This window comes from Pinus tabuliformis, chromosome 2_1, assembly GCF_031772625.1.
Source record: "Pinus tabuliformis cultivar Carrire ecotype Pingquan chromosome 2_1, CPIR1, whole genome shotgun sequence".
Lineage (NCBI taxonomy): Eukaryota > Viridiplantae > Streptophyta > Pinopsida > Pinales > Pinaceae > Pinus > Pinus tabuliformis.
The window spans coordinates 856,002,680-856,026,978 of NC_142299.1; the positions used below are offsets into that span (position 1 = coordinate 856,002,680).

Genomic DNA, 24,299 nt, shown 5'->3' on the forward strand with positions numbered 1-24,299 from the left:
ACTTTAAATTAAATGGTTAAAAAAAATCAATTTCTAATTAGGGATTTATCATGTTGCATTAAATATGGAGAAAGTTTTTCGACATAATTAGGATTTTATTGAAAAATTTATCTCCACACATAAACCTACATAATTCTATTATTATTATTTTTAATGTAGTTTTATTTTCGTATGAATTTTTCGAAATAAATGTCTCCTGATAGCTAGTTAGGAAGATATAATGTCTCCTAGCAACTTAGGAGATATATGCAATAGCCTGAAGTCCCATATATTAGGAACACATCGTTCATCCTAAGACCTAGACATCTAAATATTATCATAGACAAGAACTGAGAGAGAAGAAAACCGAGAGCTCACAACCTCCCAAAATTTATGTTTGAATTTTTAATATAATATTATTTACTGCTAACGTTGCAACATCTCCATGTATACTAAGTGGTATAACCCAACTATTATTTATTAGATGCAACATTTTAGATGAAAAATAAGTTTTAATTATTCGACATAAATGACAAGTTATTATTTAAGACATTGTAATCTATGAATTCACTTAAATTCTCTAAATATTTTAACTAGTTTTATAATATTTAAAATATATCTATATAACTCTAGATCATATGGTTAACGAAAATAAACTTATATTTTGGAATTTATGGTGTTGTACTAAATACAAAGAAATCTTCTGCATATGATTATGTTTTATGAAAATAATCATGTCCACAAATAAACCTACTTAATTTTATTATTATTATTTATGTAGTTTGATTTTTGTTTGATTTTTTCAAAATAAATGGGTGATGATGAACTAACATCTTTCTCCAACTTAGGAGCTTAATTGATATCTATCTCCCATCAATCTTAGCTTCTCTAGAATTTGACCTAGAATTCTTCTCATGAAAGAATTATCCATTCCCATTCTCCAATGAGATTTCATTTGGCAAGAGTCTCATCTCTAGGTGTCCCATTTTCCAAGCATTTAAATTTCTTTTATCTATTTTGCAATAAATTATTTACCCCAATTTTTACTGCGAGTCCTAACTTTTCTTATATAAATCCATCTAAAGTTGGCTAGTATGATAGTAATGGAGGGGTATTACACTTGATTTCTCCAAAGCATGGACCGTAAGAAAGTCACCACGTCTGAAAACTCAAAACCATCCTTTAGGTATTCTAGTAGTATCGACCTTAGAATCACAACCTATTTAAGTTCTCTAAAAAATTTGAATTGTTTCGCAATATTTCAAATTTATCTATATAACTTAAATTATATGGTTAACAAAATTCAATTTGCTGAGAAATGGGAAGCTACATAAATTTTATGAGTATTTTAACTTGTTGTATTAAATATGCAGAAAGTTTTTCCACACAATTACATTTTTATTGACAAATTTACCTCCACACATAAACCTACATAATTTTTTTATTATTATTTTTAATGTACTTTTATTTTTGTGTGAATTTTTCAAAATAAATGTCTCATGGGAGCTAGCAACTTAGTGAGATATATGAAATAGTCTCAAATCCCGTCTATTAGGAAGTCATAGTTCATCCTAAGACCCAGACATCTAAATATTACCATAGACAAGAACTAAGAGAGAACAAAACCTAGAGCTTACAACATCCCAAAATTTATGTTTGAATTTTTAATATAATATTATTTAATGCTAATGTTGCAACATATGCATGTATACTAAGTTGTATAACCCAAATATTATTTATTATGTGCAAATTTTTATATGACAGATAAGTTTTAATTATTAGACACGAATGACAAATTATTATTTAAGACATTGTAATCTATATATTCACTTAAATTCTCTAAATATTTTAACTAGTTTTATAATATTTAAAATATATCTATATAACTCTAGATCATATGGTTAGCGAAAACAAACTTATATTCTGGAATTTATGGTGTTGTACTAAATACAAAGAAATCTTGTCCATATGATTATGTTTTATGAAAATAATCATGTCCAAAAATAAACCTACTTAATTTTATTATTATTATTTATGTAGTTTGATTTTTGTTTGATTTTTTCAAAATAAATGGTTGATGAGGAACTAACAACCTACTCATATATATGCAATAGCATGAAATCCACTTATTTAAGAAACTCATAGCTCATTCATCCTAAAACCTAGATGTCTAAAGACCAAAGACCACTGCAAATAGTAACTTAGAACCAACCCCACATTTTCATTTGAATTATTATTATTTAATGCCAATGTGGCAACATCTCCCCTATGTCAATATAGTGGGTGATAGAGCACCTCTAAACTAATGATTAATTACTATGAGTGGTTTTTGAAATTAAAAATATTTATTTATTATTATATGTAAAAGAGAAATTATCATTTAAGACAATCTAATGTATATATTCACTTAAATGCTCTCACTTATTTTATAATATTTAAAATTTATATATATAAAATTAAATCCTATGGTTAATGAAACTTAATTTATAATTTGGGATTTATCATATTGTACTAAGTATGGACCAAATCTTCTCCACATCATTAAGCTTTATTGAAATAATCATGTTCACATATAAACTTAATTTTTTTAAATTATTTTTTAATGAAATTTAATTTTTGTTTGAACTTTTCAAAACAAATGGTTGATGAGGAGCTAGAAACCTCTCTCGAGATATATCCAACGTGTGGAAGCCACATCCGTTAGAAGCTCGTAGTTGATACTAAGACCAAGATGTCTAAGCCCGGCCAAAACTAGAACTAAGAATTGGCATCCTCCCTACATTTTCGTGGGAATTTTTAATATAATATTCTTCAATGCTAATGTGGTAACATCACCCCTATACAGGTATAAGGTATAGGGAATGGTATGGCACCCCAACCCAATTTCTAATTTTTAGGGAGATATGATAATTTATGATTTAGGAGATTGTAACCTATATATCCACTTAAATTTTCTAAATATTTTGAATTGTTTTATAATATTTATCCCCTCTCACTTATATTCCTCATAACGTTTCAACTTATTTTACACTATATATTCTCTCTCATCTATAGCATAACAGTGTGGAGGTGACCCTCGGGGAGGTGGGTCTCTTGTCCCAAAAGGGTCTCATACACCAATTGGTGTGTGGCTTAGCCGTGACCTTAAAATTGGATTTTAATAATAATAATAATAATATATTCATCCTGAAATTTTCTAACTTATTTTATAAAATTTATTTCTTCCCATTAATTAACTAGTTTTTTAAACATATTTTACAATATTCATATTTTAATTTTACACTTTTTCCTTTGACACAATGTCTTCTTAATTTAAAATATTTAATTATCTTATTACTTCAACTTGAAGATACCATTTAACATATTTAATAATAATTATTTATTAAAAATGCTATTTAATTTTAATGCTAAAGTATTTTAAACTTAGATTTACCCTTAAAATACCTTTACCACCCTAAAATCTTTACCCAATCTTAATCTTAATATTAATATTGATATTAATATTAATATATATATATATATATAATTATTTAACATCTTTTCTAATAGTAGAGTTTAATTTTAATACTAACTATTAAAATTTAATTTCTAATATTTATTTTTTAAAAATACTATTTAATTTTAATACTATTATTTTAAACTTGGACATACCCCTTAAAATACTTTTACCCATTTTATAATAATATTTTTTAAAAATACTATATAATTTTAAGAATAAATATTTTAATATTTTTTAAAATACTACTTAATTTTAATACTAAGTATTTTAATCTTCGACTTACCCCTTAAAGTACGGAAAGAGGTAACCAGCCATAACGCGATAACATGGAGCCGGCAAATTCGGCATTAAATAATATTTGCCCGCTCGGGTGTTAAAGTACTTTTACCCCTGATCAATACCTAATCCCTACCTAATCTCTACCTAATCTCTATAAAGAGATAAGAAGAGCCCAACACCATTCTTGATGGCTCAGAAGAGCGGACCGAACAGTAAGAAAGGTGCACATCGCCACCTCTGAAAGCTCAAGGTACTTATTCAGGTCTTTTATCTACTGTTTTCCATGCTCAAATACAAACAGTCTTTCTGCACGTTCGCACTGCTCTATTAAGCTGTTTTTTTTTCTGCATTATCCAAGAGTGGGAGATATCTGTAACCCATGTAAAGTGGGTTTTGAGAAAAAGACGGCATTTGCAGGTCTATAGATCTACTTGATTATCCAAGCGCTTATACCAGGAAGAGACAATGGTTGTGGGAGAAAATCAATCTGGCAAAGGTGCCGAGGGCCTACCGAAAGTAAAAGGCAATCAATCCGTCAAAGCTGCGAAGGGCCCCCAGAAGGGAAAATCCACCACAGCCGCTAATGATAAAACTGAGAGGAAAAATCCAGTTTCTCGCTCATTTCGTGCGGGCCTACAGGTTCTAATGTTTTCCAATATTGATACTGCAATTTCCTTTTGATTTTTTCAACGTTTATGTTGGTCATTGTTGTGAAATGATATATGTCTGTGACTTTTACTATTCAATGAGAGATCCGTGTAAACGGGCGTGCGCTAGGTTCATTTTTGAAAACCGTTTGCTATTCCAGACACCTCTTATGACATCTATCGGATGGTGTACATCTTATGGTTAATGGTTGTTAAAATATCAATTCGAGACACACATGAAGAACCATTAAAATCTTATGGACATTAATGGCTTCTTGCCGTATTTAGAATTAAGAAAAAATTCTTAGAAATATCTTTTTGGACCACCTCCAGAAACCCCCTCGACTGCATCCTTCTGGTTTGCGCTGGTTTTGATGTTTTCCTTGGCTCGTACGACACATCCCCACATCCGGTTGTTCCTTGCTAGTCCATTTGATGTTTGATTTTGTGTAAGAAAAGGTAAAACCATTGGGTGAAAAGGTGCGTCAATTCTCCATTTTTGACAGACAACATTGATTTCGAATTGAAGCGAGCAGTGGGGAGTTTTCAAGTAGAGAGTTTTCAGAGCGTCTCTCGGGTCGCTATAGTTGACGACCAGTTTTTAAGTAGCGAGTTTTCAGAGCCATGGGGTCGCTATAGTCGAGGACCATGCACAAGGACAAGGTTAAGGTTCATGCCTTTAGCTCTTGATGAGATCCATGGCGCTGAGGTTATATGTTACATAGTACATAAAATGGAATTGAATGAATGAAATTATCGAACTCGAACCTGGGGATTTCGGCGAATAACAAGTGCGAAGAGTGACTCGTCGATGCAGACAAGATTGTGTTTAGGAAGAAACCTCATCAAGTCGGTATTCATATATCTGAACTAGATGTTGTTGTTTGCCTTAAACCATTGATTCGTTGGGTAGTGATAGTGTACTCAATTACTGATTCATTGTTTAGCAATTCCTTTCTCTTATCAGGCTTCATTGCTGGTTTTGATACATTCTGTGTGTGACTGTCAATTACGAAACTGCGCTTAGCCTCGAACCTGACTGGGCACTCTAGTTATCGATCTCTTTCAGAAATCTCAGTATACCGCCCTCTATACTTTCACGAAATAACTGGCCATAGCAGCAGATTTATTTCCCGTTTTAATAACAATGTTCCACACACATTCAAGTTGGAAGTGTCATCTTGGAGGTTCTGTGGTTATTGGTTTTGAGTACCCATTTAAAACTCGTGTCTATCGAATGTGGGTCAGTCATGCTGCGCACTTCATAGTTTATAGTTGCGAGTGGTTTTTGAACTAGATCGATGGTCTTATGAGGGAACGGTCTTCCAACGTGGAGGCCAACTACTTTTGTTAGAGAAACGTACACCTTTTTTATGCTTTTGGGTTACAAGCTAGAGTATCACTATTTTCGTTTGAAGAAATGGAACAAACGTAGCCCATAATAGAGCACTCTAGTTATCGATCTCTTTCAGAAATCTCAGTATACCGCCCTCTATACTTTCACGAAATAACTGGCCATAGCAGCAGATTTATTTCCCGTTTTAATAACAATGTTCCACACACATTCAAGTTGGAAGTGTCATCTTGGAGGTTCTGTGGTTATTGGTTTTGAGTACCCATTTAAAACTCGTGTCTATCGAATGTGGGTCAGTCATGCTGCGCACTTCATAGTTTATAGTTGCGAGTGGTTTTTGAACTAGATCGATTGTCTTATGAGGGAACGGTCTTCCAACGTGGAGGCCAACTACTTTTGTTAGAGAAACGTACACCTTTTTTATGCTTTTGGGTTACAAGCTAGAGTATCACTATTTTCGTTTGAAGAAATGGAACAAACGTAGCCCATAATAGAGCAGAATTGAGATGAATGCAAGGATTTCCTCTAAAGATTTATTGAGAATGAGTTTCTTTTAGGTTTGAACTTTAGACAGTTAATTGATTCGACTAAATTGTTAGTAAAACAGAAAAGATAAGATTAAATACAAATATACATATTAACAAAATGAATTAGAAAATAAAAAATGTTTTTTCGAATATATTTATTTTTACAATATTATAATACAATACATATTTCTGGTTCCATTTATAAATTGTTAATCCTTTTAAGCTTTATAAGAATCCAGGCATAGTTCCTTAATAAAAATAGCAAAACCATGGGTTAAAAACCATGGACCACAAAACCACTAGAGGAAAAACCATTGTACCAAAAACAACAAAAACTAGACATAAAAAATTGTAACTTCTTTAAAACCCCCACATAGGTAGGATTCCACTCCTTCTTCTTTAAAACCCCCACATAGTTAGGATTCCACTCCCTTTAGGATCTCCCAAGTAGGGTGGTTCCCAGGCTCATGTGTTGAAATTTATTGTAGCTAGGACTAGAATAGATTTTCACAATTGATAAATAATTCTTTTGATGCAATTAGTTCTTTCTTTATTCTTCAATCAACAAGTAGCTATACATGAAAAAATGAAACCATTCAATTCTTCAATAAGAGAAGAGATCACAATAGCCAATGAACAATAGACAAAACACAAAAATATTAGGCTAAAAACCAGCCCTAGGTGAAACCCAAAATTCTTTCCTTATGAGAGACTTTTTGTTTGTCAAAAGTACATGAAACATATTCCAACCAATCCAAATTTTTCATGAATGGAAAATATCAGTCACAATTGGTAAATAGAGAGAAAGAACAACTCTAAGTCAACTATATATACTAGTTTTCACAATAACACAGAAATTTGGGTCTCTCCTCACTATAACAAGAGGTTGAAATTAAGTATTGTTGTAAAGGGAAAGTTAGTCAACCAAAGTTAATTTCCAATGCCATATGAAAATCCCTTGAGCATATTGATTGAGTTCACTTCCCATAACTACATTAGACCATGGTCTATTATCTGAAAATATTGTTTGATCATAGCTTTGAATTCATCTAATATCATATTTTATTTTTATGTCATGTCATTAGCATAAATAAAAATTGTAAGGGTTATATCTTATTTTGATTTAGTATAAAAAAAAATCTCACGACATCCCCTGCTAAATCCATCTTTGAGTAAACATAAGGGAATCAAAAATAAGATTCTCTTGTAACTTGCTTCATGCCATCGAGGAATTAATTCAACTTGTGGATTTTGTCGTATTTTTCTTTTACTAAGAATCCCAATTTTTGATATACATACACCTCTTCTGAATTCCCTTTCAAGCTCAATTAACATCCATATGGTAAAATAACCATTTATTTCAAATTATAATGGATAATATATTCCTAAGAGTATCCAAAGTTGTTGCTAGACCAATAGCATCCCATGTCTAATTCTCTTTAAAAGCTTCAATTGCTTCCCTCTTAGAATAAGTAGGACACTAGGATAATAAGAAAACATGATATTGTTGATCCATGTCATCACATTTCTAGTCTATTTCCCTTGGCATCCTTTTTTCTCTCTCACTAAATATACTAACTCACTAAAAGAACAAGCCTTAGTTCTCTAATTTCTCATTGAATTTGTTGATTCATGGCTAGAAGAAGACCTATATTTTAGTATATGCACCCGTAAAAATGGAAATATTTGTGAATGGATTTGCTTTAGTCAACATTTCACATGTCCATCTATTGGGAGAGATGGATTTTTACCGTATACTCCTTCATTCTATTGACCATTCCAAAATTTTCTTCCAAAAAGTATCCAAATGAAAATTCAGTGTACCAAATGAAAATTCATCTTTTTAACTCATATTATTATATTATCTCCTTAGATTTTATAGGACATGCACTTGGGAAATATAGTTAAAAACTTAGAAATGAGAATCACTTGAATTTGTTCCACTCCACCATTCTTCAAGAACATAACCTTTCGCAATATGATTCTTTAAAGGTATGTTGAATATCTAGAATGAAGAAGAAAATTCCTTTATAGAGTTCAGGCTTCTGTGATCCATATCAAGTTTGTGAGAGATTTTTCGGGGAAAATCACATGGAAATCATTTGTCGATGCTTTTCGAACCAACTAGTGTGTTTCATCATCACGACAAGTTGAAGAAACAGATCCAGCGTAGTAAGTTAAATAGTCTGAGCAGAGCCTCCAACGGCTAACTTGACCAACAACTAGTTTGAATCTAGGACCGGGGTCAAAATTATTTTATTAAATTAATTAGTAATCTCTCGGATCAATATATAAATATATAAAATTCTAATGGGTATTTAGTTAAAAATTATAAATTTTTTATAAGTTAATTAGTATTTAAAGGAAATCTAGTTAAATAAAGGACCTTATAATATATGAATAAATTGAATAAATATAAAATAATTTTACTTAAAATAATTATTATAAGTTAATTAGTTATATAAAGGGCATTATAATATCATAATAAAATAAAATAATATCAAAAGGATGCTAGGTTAGTTAGAAAAATATTTTAAAAATCATTCCAAACAATTGTAGCTTTGAATATGCTCCTTGCCATGTTCATAATGGTGTAATACATTGATTTAACCACTCCATTTTGTTATGGAGTGCATCTAGTAGTGCATGTCTTCTAATTCCCTATTGTTTATAAAAATCTGCAACCTCCTTTGATACATACCCTCTCCCTTCCATCTTGTAAAAGAAATTTGAAATATTTTCAGTTTTATTTCCCACTACAACCTTAAATCCTTTTGTAAATGTATCTCATTTTATCTTGAAGAAAAATACCGAAACTTTCCTCATAAAATCATAAGTAAATTTTCGAAAATAAAAACTACAACCAATAGAATTCATTTTCAATGGCTCCACATATATGTGTCTGGACAAGTAATAGATTCTCCTCACATCTATAGGAGGCTCCAAGAAAAGTGTCTCATTGAGGCTTTTAAAGAGTGGAACATTAACAAATGTTTGTTTTCTCTTTGAATATGGGTATTCCTTTAACCATTAAATTTTCTAGTAGAGATTAAGCCTCCTAAAATTTAGGTGACCATAGTTGATATGCCACAATCCCTTCTAGTATATGCTTCAAACATTTCATGCATGCTCTTTGACACATTTACGACTTCTCATATTCAATGGTAAAATTATATTAATCTGATCTAGACCTTTGTATCAAGTCTTCTACTCAGTGACTTATCTAAGATTATGCATATTGAATCTCTTAATCCAACATCATTACCATGCTGACATGACTTTCCAATACTTAAAAGATATTATATATTATATTTGGAATGCAAAAAACATTTAGGAACATATTTCTTCTCATTTCCCTTAACACAAAAGAACACCATTGCCTATGGCCTTAACATGATGATCATCTACTAAAGTAATATTATATACAAACAAAACTATCAATACTAAGATTTGATTCCTATTATTTCTCATGCGATTATTGTATCACTATCTTGAAATCAAAGATCCTTAATGTAATGTTCTTCAAAGATTCGAAATGAGATGAAAATTGAATCAAGTGTATCATCTTCAATATTGGAGACATTTTAGTTTTGCTTGATTAGGTCTCACTTTTTCTTTTCCCATTAAGTTTCATAGTGACTATATATTTTTGTAGTAGTAATATTGTATCGTGGATATGTCTATGAATCTTCTACATCTCCCCCGTGGATCTATCAATCTTTCAACTAATTAATGATTACATGTATCTCTTCACCCTCTACATTTTCCTCTACCAATGGGTTCCTGAGTTTCTAGAGCATGTTATAGTGACTCATCCATGTCGATTCTTGATTCATGAGACAAAGACATCCCATTAGCGGTTGCGTTGTTAGTTTTTATATATCTTTTGACTCCACAATGGAGATGAAAAACATTTGATTGTTCTTTTGTAGGGTTTTGAAAAATGTTTCCACAATTTATTAAGTTAATTTTCCATCTATGAGATTCACAACTACCATCACTTTGTTCATGAACTAGTCAAAATTCCTTGTCTTCGTCATCAATGTTATAACTCTCTCTTGATGGCCTGAAGCTTTACAATATTCACTTTGTCATTGCCTTGATATTCTAGCCCCATAGTATTATAGGTTTGCTTTCCAATGAATCCTTCCATATTATCAAATTTAAACTTGAGTTTGTTGTACATTGGATAAACGAATCCTCCCCATCCTTGGCTAACACCTGCTTCTTTTGGTCTAACTAAAATCGTGATTCCCAGCAAGTGCTATCACATCACAAATTCGACATTAGATAAACCAATGTTGCCCCTGGATTCTTATGGTTGGCTAACATATGCAAGTTTTCATATAAAGAAATCTTGGTTCCCAAAGAGTCATTTACAAAACTCTACATTCAAACATGAATCTTGTTTTTTTTTTTCTTATTTTTACAAGTTTAATTTTATGGAAATTAGGTTGCTTGATCATGCTTTGAGAACCCATTCTCCATAAATTCCAAAAAGTCTTCTTCGTACAAGAAGGTGTTCACTCACATACATTACATCTCATTTCTCATACATTACAACTCATATATAGTTCTTTGGAGAAGAAATCATCCTTGCTTGTATTACAAAGATTTGTTTATATTACTTGTAGAGACTAGTTTTTAATTTTTTGCAATATCAAAATTTCTCCTTTTTGGAAACCCTAGTTACTTCATCTAAAACATAACCATAATATTCCATTTTTTTAGCTTTAGTCATTACTTTTACCAAAACTAATAATTCCAAGGGAGAAATTTTTTTCGCACATAGAACCCAATAGCCTGACCTCTGCAAATATGTGAACCAAGTGGCAGTGCATCAATGATGAAAAAGTACCATGCAAAACATTGTAGACAATAACAGATATAGAGAAATTAATTGAGCGATCTCCCTATTAGTTGTGAATGGCTTTGTAAATATGAAGTCTCCTACTCAATTTCTTTATGGATGTGTGTTGTCAAAAAGATAAAAGAGGAAGAAGAAATACATAGCTCTTGGCTCACCTTGTCACTATTAAATATTGTATTAGATAAATGTCTTGAAAAACTATAAATATCTAACAACTTATTAAATATTATATTAGATAAGTGTCTAATATGTAACAACTAGCATAATCACATACATTAGAAATATACCCCAAAAAAATAAACATTAGTAAATTTGTTTTATTTTATCATACATTTTATACTATTTATATTAAAAATTCAAAATTACTAAACATAACTAAATTACAATTCTAAATCAAATTATTATAAATAAGTAAAAAATAATTTAAAATTTAATATTAAAAATAAAAGCATGAAAATCTCAACCCCTAAAATAGTAATTCACTAATCAAGAACAATGTCATCCGTGACAATCCGAATACATGCCTCGGTTACTATGTGGAGCAGGTTTTTCAGTTCTTTTACTTGCATTTGTATTTATCGATTTTCATGATTCAACTGAAGTAATTCCAGAGATTTATTTTTAGGATGAAACATCTCCGATGAAGCTCTGTAATAATTCAAATACTTCCGTGAAGAAGAACTCCACACAATTCCTGTAATATGTTGAACTCTCTAGACTTAGTTTGTATCTGTTTATTTTCTATAAATTTTCATGTCAAAATCTTGATCCTAATGAAGTAAGTTTAGCATGCTTTTTCCTGAGAGAAATATCATTTCTGAAATGTAAAAATTCAAATACTCTCACAAAGGGCTCCTGTAGTATGTGGACTGAAATGGACTGAAACGTTTTTCTTATTGCAGTTTCCAGTGGGACGGATCCACCGTTTCTTGAAGTCTGGAGTACCTTCAAATGTTAGGGTAGGAGCTACCGCAGCAGTATATGCTGCAGGCGTTCTGGAGTATGTTTGTGCAGAGGTTTTAGAACTGGCAGGAAATGCCAGTAAAGATCACAAGGTTAAACGTATTACTCCAAGGCATTTGCAGCTGGCCATTAGAGCAGATGAAGAACTTGATACTTTGATCAAAGGTGTCATCTCTGGTGGAGGTGTCATCCCTTACATTCAGCCGTCACTTTGTGGCAAATCCACAAAGAAAGATTAGTTTGTCTGTTTCTTTGTTTCAGGAAATTATTTTTTCAGTTTCTCTGTTTCAGGAAATTTAGGAATGCCGTATATTTTTCCTTATTTTGTTGCATGGATTTGGTTTGGACCTTTTCCCTTGAAACTTACAGAAATTGGTGATATTTCATACAATTATAACCATTTTTATTATAAGAAAATATTTATAGAGTTATAATGATTGTGATAGAGTAATATTTAACATTTTTAACATTTTTATTTTGTACTTTTATCTTATCAATTATTAGTTGTATTTGAGTATGAATTTTAAACTTTTTAATATGATATTATAGTAATTTCCAAATTTTAAATATGGTAACAAAGTAGACTTCTGATGTCCTGTATTGTAGAGACAAAATTTTCCAACTTGCATAATCTGCATATGATCTGTTGATGTGCGTCTCGCCTAGTTTGGATGTATAAGGATGTTGCCACTGTACATATATTATGATACAATTATGTTTAGTCAACCATGGATTTAAAAGCATGGATTTAAAATAATATGTGATACACATTATTATCATTTTGTGTTTAAATTCTGTTTTAAATTTTTAGATTTTTGTTTTAATTAATTTTTAGGTCATTATCATTTTGTTTTCGAGTTTTATTTTAAATGTTTAGATTTTTTAAGTAATCTTTTTATTGGAAATAACAAAATGTCAAATTATTTTATGAAATAGTAAATTTCAAGGATGTTGAATTGTTAAAAAGTGTTTTTTTTAGTAATATAAGTTTCATGTTTTAAATAATATAATGTAATTGTTTTATGTTATGTTTGGGTAATTTTTTTTTTGTAATATATTTGGTAAAAGACTCAACTACTTTATGATTTAGGACTCGAAACTTTAATAGATATGAACAAATTAAATGACAGAAAAAATATACATGTTTTTTATTGACAAACTTGGAATATTGTAATATAGATGTGTGTTAATGTTATAGGAAATTATTATAACAGTAATATGTGTGTGAATATTTTATCTTACGAAAATAAGTGGAAATATATATATATATATATATATATATATATATATATATATATATATATATATATATATATATATATATATATATATATATATATATTATTGGGAAAATGTGACAAAGACCATTGGGGGAGTTAAGCCTTCCCTTTTTAGTCAAAAAATAATCAATGAACTAGTTATGCCCTAAGAAACAAGAAAAAAAAGGGAGCAACTCCTCACCTCCACTGGATCTTTCTTCTCTTTGCGGGGTGGGTGGAAAGCTCAAAGAAAGAAGAGAATGTAGGAAGAGAAAGGGGGACAATAGAGGAAATGGTTGTGCAAAGATTTTCTAAAGGAGTTCAGAAGATTAATGTTGGATGGAGATGAAGCTACTTTAAAAGAAAAAGATAACAACCACCAAAACCCTACTTGGAGATAGATACTCGTGAAAAATATCTTGAATGTTAGGATTAGAAGATTGAAAACATATTTATTTCATGAAAACATTGCTACCAAGGGAAGATGGTTGGGTGAAGTCACGAGGCCAGAAGGTCTTTTTCACTAAGAGAAATAATAAAAAATGGGAAAGCTAATGTGTGTATGTAGTTAGAAAAATATGGTGAGTGTGTATGACTTGTTAGTGAATAAATGCCTCCATGCTTGTATTGTGTATCATGAGATTGTTGTTGCAGGAATAGAAAACACAATGGGCAAGTGCAGGGGAGAAAGAGTACAGAGAATAGGTGATTAAACTAAAATAATATTGTATAGTCTCTGTAAATTATAAATGTATGCATGAGAATTGTTCCCTTGTGTTTAGTATTTATTTTATTAAAAAAAATTAAGGATAAATAATTAATAAAAAAGGAAGGGCTAGTACCTCATTGGGAGACACATGTGTAACTTCTTAGCATAACAATAATAAAACAAAGAGTGCTCTACAGGGAAAATAATCCTTTCCTTTATGATATAACTACATATAACTCCTTAAATATGTATTTAATTAAATGTGGGTGGAAACTTAAATTGCATGCAAGGGAAACAATGCCTCTTTACACTAATTACATGGTAAAACATGAAAGAAACTATGGCCTTACTTAATGTAAGGAAGGAAGGATGTAGGGAGTCAAAATGACAATACAAAATGAATATAATAAATTTGTAATAAGCTGTAATGTTTAAGTTGCAATTACAAAGTTGATTTTACCTTCAGCTAAGAAGGAAACCCCACCACTATTGTTGAAAAAAAATTAAGAAAAAAAAATCAACACCAAATTATAAATCCCGGCCATAAGATCACATTTGAAATAACAAAGAAAATGTTTTATTAATTTTAAAAAATCTTACAAGTATCATATCCAAAATGGCCATAGTTATCTTCTGTTTGTCCTAAAAAGAAACTCTAAAACAAATTGAAGGAGAAAACATTGAAGTTGTTGTCATGATGTTAATTAACAAATATTAGTAAAGCTGTGGCCTCTCAGCCATACATTTTTAAGAGAAACATTTAGCTCATGACTAGTAACAACCCTAGTTGTTTGATATGGGTCCTTAACGAACACTTAAACAATATACACGTTGTTTGAGCAACTTAGCATTCCTTGGGCTAATATCTCATTGGAAACATGTAAAGGGAAATTAGCCCATATTATGGCATAATAGCATGAGAACCTATTCTAGGTCACCAATAAATTAAGGGAAATGAAGATGAGTCTTACTATTTAGAGTGCTCTCTACTCCCTTCGTGTAAGGTGCAAAAACACAATAAATTTCCAATGGTTAGAGAATAAAAAGAAAAGTTAATAACTTAAATAGGAATACCTTGAATAAAGAAACTTTAAAATATTCCATTGAACCTGATATCTGACTTGTAGCACCAAAGGACATCATACCCATGAGGGATGAGCAACGACTAGAGGCAAATGGCACCCTTATCGAGAAATAAGAAAGAAAGTTACTGCTTGAGCAACTTAGCATTCCTTGGGCTAATATCTCATTAGAAACATGTAAAGGGAAATTAGCCCATATTATGGCATAATAGCATGAGAACCTATTCTAGGTCACCAATAAATTAAGGGAAATGAAGATGAGTCTTACTATTTAGAGTGCTCTGTACTCCCTTCGTGTAAGGTGCAAAAACACAATAAATTTCCAATGGTTAGAGAATAAAAAGAAAAGTTAATAACTTAAATAGGAATACCTTGAATAAAGAAACTTTAAAATATTCCATAGAACCTGATATCTGACTTGTAGCACCAAAGGACATCATACCATGAGGGATGAGCAACGACTAGAGGCAAATGGCACCCTTATCGAGACCAAGACCAAGGACGCCTCCTATCTAAGTGAGCATAGGCTTTCTTTGTTGAGTTGCTACAACTTTGGAGGAGGAAAATTGAAACAACAACCAAAAAAGACCCAAAAGGGATGTAGGAAAGAACAAAAATTATGAAAATTGATTGTTAATATATTTATTATACAAATTGGTGCTTGCGGTTGTGATTTACTAATAAAGTGATGATTAATGTATATGTGGACACTTAAACAAAAGAAAATATTCACCGGAGATGTGACAAGTGGTATCATAGTTACAATTTCAAATATGAGACCTAAGGGCCAACCTAGAGTTGAACAATTTAAATAAAAAATCAGTTTATGTCATAGAAAATTTAGAGGTAAGGAGAATAGGAAGGACAGAAACACCTGTTAGACCTTTTAAGGAGGGAGGGAAGACTTGGATGCACTCAAGATATGAAGTGTCACCTCTTATAACACAATTTCTAGGATTAGTGGAATATTTAAAACCTCGGAATAACCAGTAGAAAAATAATTTCTAATAAGGTTAATAGATGAGGTACCCCTAGGAAGTGGGATACAACTAATATTGAAAATTACTAATTCTATGCCTACGGAGAGAGTAGTGTATTATCATGGTATGTAAACCTGATTGAGGAAGCCCTGAAGAAAAGAAAAACAAAGAGAGAGAGACTAGAAGATTAGTATAAATAGATTAAAATAGGTGATACTAGTCTAAACACCACTGCTATAGAAAAAAAGTCAAATAGATTGAGTGTATTAAGTAAGAAAGTAGACTTTTACACTATATAATGCTAAAACCCACTCTATAGTTTGGGAGGTTGGTCTAAAAAGTTTTATGTTTTGCATGACCTACTTATTCACTATATCATAGGTAGCTCGTGATACAATTAGTTCCTTCCTCCAAATGGTCAATAGTTTGGATCTTAGTATCTTGCAGATGTTCGCATATCCTTCTAAGAACAAGGACACAATATTTTGCATGCTTGCTTTGACAGGGTCTCTATGAGCTCATGTAACTCTCACGTAATTTTTTTGGAATCTCTAAAGGATTAAGTCATCACATTTCAAACATAGCATGAATGTGCCAAATCTAAACTCGACCATGGGTTCTAATATTTTGCACTACTTCTCAAAGGTAGCAAGCACCATGTTGTTCAACCCTTGAAGGATTTCCACTATCAACTACAATATCTCCATCATGAGCTCATTATTGTAAGGAAGTAGAGGTGATGTTAGAGATATGACCTCACTAAGACAAGTGGAAATTGTGAGACTAACCTCTTCACAAGATGCTCTAAGAGTTCATGTTGTATCAACACAAGCATGAATGGCTTGAGCACTCAACTGGATTTCTTCCATTTTGGTCAACCCACCTTGGAGAAACACATGTCTAATTCCTCCAACTTATGAAGGTCTATGATTGACTTTGTTCCTTGCAATTCATATCCAAGTGTGAATAGCTTAGCCCCTCTTTCATATACTTCCTTGGCTTCCGAAGTGTGAAAGCTCTTCTATTTATACCATTATGGTCATCTAAAAAAGTATTGGTGAGTAAATGACGATACATTTTATCTAATTCATCAATATGTTTTTTGGGTGTTTTCTTGGATCTCTTCAAAGCACCTTATTAAAGAAAATAAACATTATCTATGGTATATTCCAAAAAAATTAAAACCCCTTCCCTTCTCCTCTTTTCTTTTCTTATATATATATATATATATATATATATATATATATATATATATATATGTATATATATATATATATATATATAGAGAGAGAGAGAGATATATATATATATATATATATATATAGAGAGAGAGAGAGATATATATATATATATATATATATATATATATATATATATATATCTATATATATATATATATATATATATATATATATATATATATATAGATATATATATGTATGTATAAAATAATAATATCAAACCCATACCTCATCTCAAATCCCCTTAGACTTCCAAGTAATTATAATATATATGTAAACGCTTAGGACCCCATTTCTATATATATATGAGAGAAACACCTCTTAACTGTAGTTTTGCCTACCTAAAAAAATTATTCAGCGTCCAATGGCACTAAAACTAACTTCACTTCTTAGTTGACTGAGATGTAGACGTTCTTCCAAATACACATTTGTCGCGGCGCTTCTTTGCCCACGACAACCCCTATGAGGATCTCTAGGACAAAGCAGACTGGTCCTCCACTGCTGCTATGTGCTAAGGATGCCCAATAACCGGATCTTGGATCTCTAGCATAGGTATAAGTCTATTAACACATTAATATCGCCTGTTCGTATCAGGACGATAGCTCAGCGAGTCATCAATATTGGTGGACGGGAGTAGCGGAGTTTTAGTGAAAAATAAATCATAGTAGGCTTAATCTATGTATTTGTGAATATAATGATATTTCTCTTTGATAGAGTATTTGTTGGAGTTAATGCTTACATTCCATATTTAAGAAGTTGGTTTGTGTTGGTTGAGAAATTCTCTCAACCTCTCTATCTAATTTAGGAATAAGTTGGATCTCAGAAACTCTATTTAATAGAGCAATCTGAATGTAAATCCGTGTGTGAGTGTCTTTACACATATACCATTTGTGCATAATATATGATTTGAGTTTCTGTAATTGTGTGTTTTAGCTATTTTTATCATGGTATGAGAGCACAGGATCAGAGGCCTGTGTATTGTGAGTCTAAATCCTTGAAAAATCAGAGTGAAAATTGATTTCTTATGTTAATTTGTTTTTTTTTTCATACGCTTGAGCAGCGATCTCCTGAGCGTTTGAAACTGGGCGTTTCTCTGTTCTGCCTGAGCAGCGATCTCCTGAGTGGTGTTGTTTTTGGCCTCCAACATTTTGACCAGCTATTTTTATCAGATCATGGGGTTCGAAATGGAAGAGCTGGACCCTGATAACGTATTGGAATCTTTCATTGATAATCCTCCGGCTCAGCTCAGGAGATGGGTGTGCTACCAACTGCTGCTTGGATATCTCCGGCACAAGTATAAAAGTGTCTTGCTCACTAGAATAGGAGCCGTTGTTAATCTCACTAATGCTATGGAGTTCGTTAGGAAGAGCAGTGGGTTGTTCCTCCTCACAGAATCCCTCTCATGGGACATCCCAGCCACTGGGGAGGATTTCGCTAATTTTCCGCAGGAACGAACGTTAGCTGCTCGTCGCCCTCGTGGACGAAAAACTTCCAAAAAACCGCAGCGTCGCGCGACAAAAGAAGCGATGAATCACAAGAAGAAGATGGCACTGGTGGAAACGGTGTACGGGTTGGAGATATGGAGGTCGTTGTCAATGGAGGAGAGGCAGAAGAAAATGGTGAATAGTGGAATGATAGCCGGCACGATGAGCTCAGTACGGGCTCTGTTGAACGCCATGGTGAACGAGGTAATACACGTTACGATGGAGCGAAAGTCGAGATCTGCGTTCCCGGATGAAGTCCCGTTGAGTTATCTCATACACCGCACATCCATTCTGGATCGTAAAGTGAAGAACAATATCCATATCGATGGGCTATCTAGCCATGGCATATCATGGGCGTCGCTAGCCCACATCATTTGTCAAGATCTCTGTAGTTCGCCTGATGACTCAGCTCTCTATCCAGATTGTAGTGAATCACCTGAGCCGAGCAGATGACCCTGTTTTCATCACTGGTTGTGTTTCTTGTTCGTTCTGCCATCGCCGGCGCAAACTTTTGAAGTTCCTTACAGTGATTAATTGAATTAATTGATTGAATCAACTTGACAGGGAGAACGTGCCTTTCCTTCTGCCCTAGTAGCGGAACGATCAAAATTTAAAATAGTCTCATCTTTGTTAGATTTCTCTCTGTTGGTTTTTTTTTGGAACGATCAGATGGTGAGAGGCATATATGATTTAAAATAGTCTTACTTCGTTCGATATCTCTCTATTGGTTCTTTTTAAACATTCCTCTATAGTGTCAAAGGCATACTTTGTTCCACATTAATAACGACACGACTATAGGGTCTTTGTCTCAACAAATAATCAACAGTTCAACTATGTGTCTGATGCCAATATTTAAAGATCAAGTAGCAGTAAGGCTCAATATGGATGGTTGTCCAGATAGTATGGCAGTTGCGGATCTAAGGAAGGATCCCTCATTAGTGGTAGACGTGGTGTTTTCCTAATGAGTTTATGCGACAGATTGGGATGCTGTCCAGTAATTGACTTCGGGAGGTCCTGGATTCGGGAGTTGAGGAAGGGAACTCGGGAATCCAACTTGCCAACTACACCTTTCCGAGGGTTATGAGGCAACTTGATGGAGCATCTACTGATAAACTTGACTATTTTGTTATTTTCATTTAATGTAATCATTAAGGGGGGATGTTGGAGTTAATGCTTACATTCCATATTTAAGAAGTTGGTTTGTGTTGGTTGAGAAATTCTCTCAACCTCTCTATCTAATTTAGGAATAAGTTGGATCTCAGAAACTCTATTTAATAGAGCAATCTGAATGTAAATCCGTGTGTGAGTGTCTTTTCACATACACCATTTGTGCATAATATATGATTTGAGTTTCTGTAATTGTGTGTTTTAGCTATTTTTATCAATCTTGAGTGTTTCTGTCAAGCTCTTTAATTCTTTCGGCCATGCCACTTTGCTCTACATACTTTGTCTTGACAATTTGACTTTCAATGAAGACACTGAAAATATATGAACTTGGCCTACTAGAGTGCTTCAATATGCCTAAAGAACTTGATAATTGTATGATAAATACTTTCAACCAATGTCAAACTCAAACCTCAGGAAAATCGACTCGACTAGTGGGGCTAGATAGGACCTTTCCAGAATGATCTTAGCACCTGTCTGTTGGCATTATGATTCAGGTGTTGTCCTTGATGGCAAACCCATTCAGGTGATAAATCAAGAAGGACGCAGGAAATATGTTCAGCAAGTGCGTCCCCGCAGGTATACCATACAGAACCCGCGTCCAGGGACGCCGGCCAGCCGTTCAGGAGGTGCGTCCGCCCAGTGCACACATTTCAAGGCAGAGAAAAGCACGTGGGGGTTTCTTGCGTGGTATCTAGCCGACGGTTTTGTGTTTCTATGGTGTCGGCTCGTGGTATTGTTCCATGTTTTGGGGAGAAGCTTGCCTATATAAAGCAAAGGAGTTCATTTGGATTAAGCATCATCTTGGTTGAATATCTTTTGGTGAGATCTAGTCCAGATCTATGAGGGCGAATCTTCTAATGGACTGTGATCTCTATGGCGCATGATCAGACCTGTGGATCTGAGTGTTTGGGTTGGTTCTGAAGTCCTCATATCTTTTATATCTGAAGGGACGCAGGTTCAGTGAAGGGCAAGTGCGCCGGGACGCAGTACAGTAAAGGCTCAGGTGCGTCTCTGAGGCAAAGGATGCGGCGCGACTGTGTTATTGGGTGCGTCTCTGAAGCAAAAGACGCGGCGCGATAGTGTTTCGGGGTGCGCCGGTCGCAGCAAAGCATAGAGGAACAGTGCGTCTGCACGCAGAACAGCGGAGGGTAGACTGCGTCCAGTCGCAGGCCACAGAAAGAAAATATGCGTCCCTGTCTTAAGATGATCTGTTGACTGTATATTTCTGTTCATAAGGTGTTCTGAGTTATTTCTGTAATTACTGATCTGATATCTGTAGTGGACTGTATCTGTTATATACTTGTTGATCATTTGATTCTTCATGAAAAGAAGTAGGGGGTTGTAGCTCCCTTCCAGAAGAAACTGGAAAACGAGAGAGAGTTGTAGCTCTCTGCAGGTTGCAGCCTGCGTGCTGGTAAAGGACTGCACCAGTACAAAATCATTGTAAAAGAATTTCTTGAAAGAAGATAGAGACATATTGCAGCAGGTGGTTTTCTCCCGCATTGGGTTTCCACCTTACATCTTGTGTTCTTTGGTGTGACTGTCTATTTTCTTTATTCAAGCTCATTATTTTATGGTACTGATATGCAAGAATAATTCAAAAGATCAAATAAGGAAGATTTGGTAAATTGCTTAATAATACTGATTCACCCCCCCTCTCAGTATTATTTCCAACAATTGGTATCAGAGCAGGTCCTTCAGAAAAGCTTGATCGCTTGAAGGTAGATCGTTCATCATGAGCAACTACGAGAGAGAAGCATCAATCAGGCCACCAGTTTTTGATGGGACAAACTTCAATTATTGGAAGGTAAGAGTTACTGCATATCTTCAATCTCTTGGTACTGAAGTTTGGGACATTGTAGAAACAGGCTATGCTTTTCCTTCAGCTACTCCTACAGATCCAGCTGAGAAAAAGAAGTATGAAACAAATGCAAAAGCAGTCAGTACTCTATTAGGAAGTATATCCCAAACAGAATTCATGAAGGTAATGCACTTCAAATCAGCAAAAGAAATATGGGACAAAATGATCACAAGCTATGAAGGAGATGAACAGGTAAAACAAGCTAAACTTCAAACTCTCAGGATTCAATATGAGACTCTCAAGATGTATAATGATGAAAGTGTGGCTAATTATTTTCTTCGGGTAGATGAGATTGTTAATTGTATGAAAAATTTGGGTGAAGAAGTAAAGGAGTCCATAGTAGTTCAAAAGATTCTAAGATCATTATCCCCCAAGTTTGAATCCAAAGTATCTGCAATAGAAGAAAAAGAAAATCTCCGTGTTCTTACTATGTCTCAGCTACATGGAATTCTAACTGCTTATGAAATGAGAAAGGGAGGACCATCAGACAGAAGGGAGGCTGCTTTTAAAGCATCAGGCAAAGAAGATTACTATGAAGCAAGCCATGATCCAGAAGAAGAGGAAGAAGAATCAAATTTTGTCAGAAATCTTCAAAGAGGTTCTGGAAGGTTCAGAGGTAAGCTACCTTTCAAATGCTTTGCTTGTGGAAGAGTAGGTCATTATGCTGCAAAATGCTCTTATAAGGATAAAGGAAAGGAACCAGTTAGATGGAACAAGAAACAAAGCGCAAATAAGAAAAGCTACTACACCCATGAAGATAGTGATGGCTTATCAAACAGTGATGAAGATGAACAAGGTAATAAATATAGGTTGTTAATGGCATTTGAAGATGATGATTATGAGGATGCTGTAGATGTGGATAACCTTTATGATGAAATTACTAGACTCAAGAGATGCATAGAAGAAAAGAACATGATTATTGATACTCTACAATTCCAAATTGATGAAAAGGAAAAACATCTTGAAAAATTAGAAGGTGAAATTGTTGGTCTTAGAAAAGAAATTGAGAAAACAAAAACTATTAATCTCAAGTTTGTCAAAGGATCTGAAACTTTGGATGAGATTATCAGTGTGCAGCGGTCTCCACTAAATAAGACAGGTTTGGGCTATAATGGAGAAACTTCTCAAGCATCCACTTCAAAAAGTTATCTTGATGCAGCAAGAAGAAATGAGCAAGAGCACAAGGAAGATCATCAGGTAAAGCAGGGACAAATGTCAAACAGAAACTATCAGGGGCAATCCAGCTTAAGGGTGAACAAAAGCCACAACCAGCCACAGGTAAAATCTTCTCAATTTGGTTCAAGAATAGATGAAAATAGAAATTACAATCAGTTGGCTGGTAGATCCAATAATCGCAGAAGCTTCTTCAATGGACAATGCTTTTCTTGCCATAACTTTGGTCACAAAGCAGCTCAATGTGTTGCGTATAAAACAATCATGACTAGGGAAGCTCAAAAACAAAGAAGTATGACAGGGATTACAAAAAGGACCTATAACAACTTTTCAGCTCTTGAAAATGAAGTTGAATGTTCTATTTGCAATAATTTTGGACATAAAGACTTTGAATGCAGAAGCAGGTTTCCGGAAAGAAAGGTACAAGAGCAGAAAAAGGAACAAGCCTCAGGCACCAAAACATGGAGAATAAAGGAACCTCAAACAGAAAGATGTGGGATAGCATTTTATGCAGAAGGACAAGAAAATCTATGGTACATTGACAGTGGATGTTCGAAGCATATGACAGGTGATAAAGAAAAACTTGAGTCTTATTCTAATTTAGAAAAGGGAAAGAAAGTCTCTTTTGGAAATGATACTCCTGCAACTATAAAAGGAAAAGGTATTGCTCCTTTAAAAGAAGATGTTAAGGCTGGAAATGTTTTGTTTGTTGATGGATTGAAGCATAATCTACTAAGTGTCAGCCAGATGTGTGATCAAAGAACCGAGGTTATATTCAGATCAAATGGATGCCTTGTTCGTGATCTTGATACAGGTAAAACAGTTCTCAAAGGAAAAAGAACTCCAAATAATCTATACATATTTGATGAAGGACAACAACAATGCTATCTAAGCAAGGATGAAGAGCACTGGCTATGGCATCGAAGGTTGGGACATCTAAGCTTCTCACAAATAAGGAAAGCTTGCAAATATCAGGCAGTTCGCGATCTTCCAGATATCAAAATTCCTGACAACACCATATGCAGATCATGTCAGTTTGGAAAACAAACCAGAACTAACTTTCCAGAGAAAGAAGGATCAGCCAGCATGCCTCTTGAGCTAGTACATACAGATGTATGTGGACCATTCAGAAAAAGAACACCTAGAGGAGAGGAATACTTGATATTATTTATTGACGATTTCTCCAGGTTTGTTTGGTTAGGACTTATGAAGCACAAAGATGAAG

At 33.4% G+C, this 24,299-nt stretch overlaps 1 protein-coding gene across 1 annotated transcript; it reads left to right on the forward strand.

Annotated features, from left to right (window-relative positions):
• The first annotated feature begins 4,222 nt into the window (after positions 1-4,222).
• LOC149203357 (putative histone H2A variant 3) lies at positions 4,223-12,357 on the forward strand. The gene is made up of 3 exons (XM_089400180.1): positions 4,223-4,273; positions 4,319-4,396; positions 12,058-12,357. The coding sequence occupies exons 1-3, from the start codon at positions 4,223-4,225 to the stop codon at positions 12,355-12,357; spliced, it is 429 nt and encodes a 142-aa protein (XP_089256306.1).
• Positions 12,358-24,299: the final 11,942 nt, after the last annotated feature.

Bases quoted from the DNA above. Each gene is read 5' to 3' on its own strand.
- LOC149203357 (XM_089400180.1), top strand. From the start codon at position 4,223: ATGGTTGTGGGAGAAAATCAATCTGGCAAAGGTGCCGAGGGCCTACCG. The intron at 4,274-4,318 runs GTAAAAGGCAAT...GGCCCCCAGAAG, and splicing joins GTGCCGAGGGCCTACCGAAA to GGAAAATCCACCACAGCCGC. The intron at 4,397-12,057 runs GTTCTAATGTTT...TTCTTATTGCAG, and splicing joins CATTTCGTGCGGGCCTACAG to TTTCCAGTGGGACGGATCCA.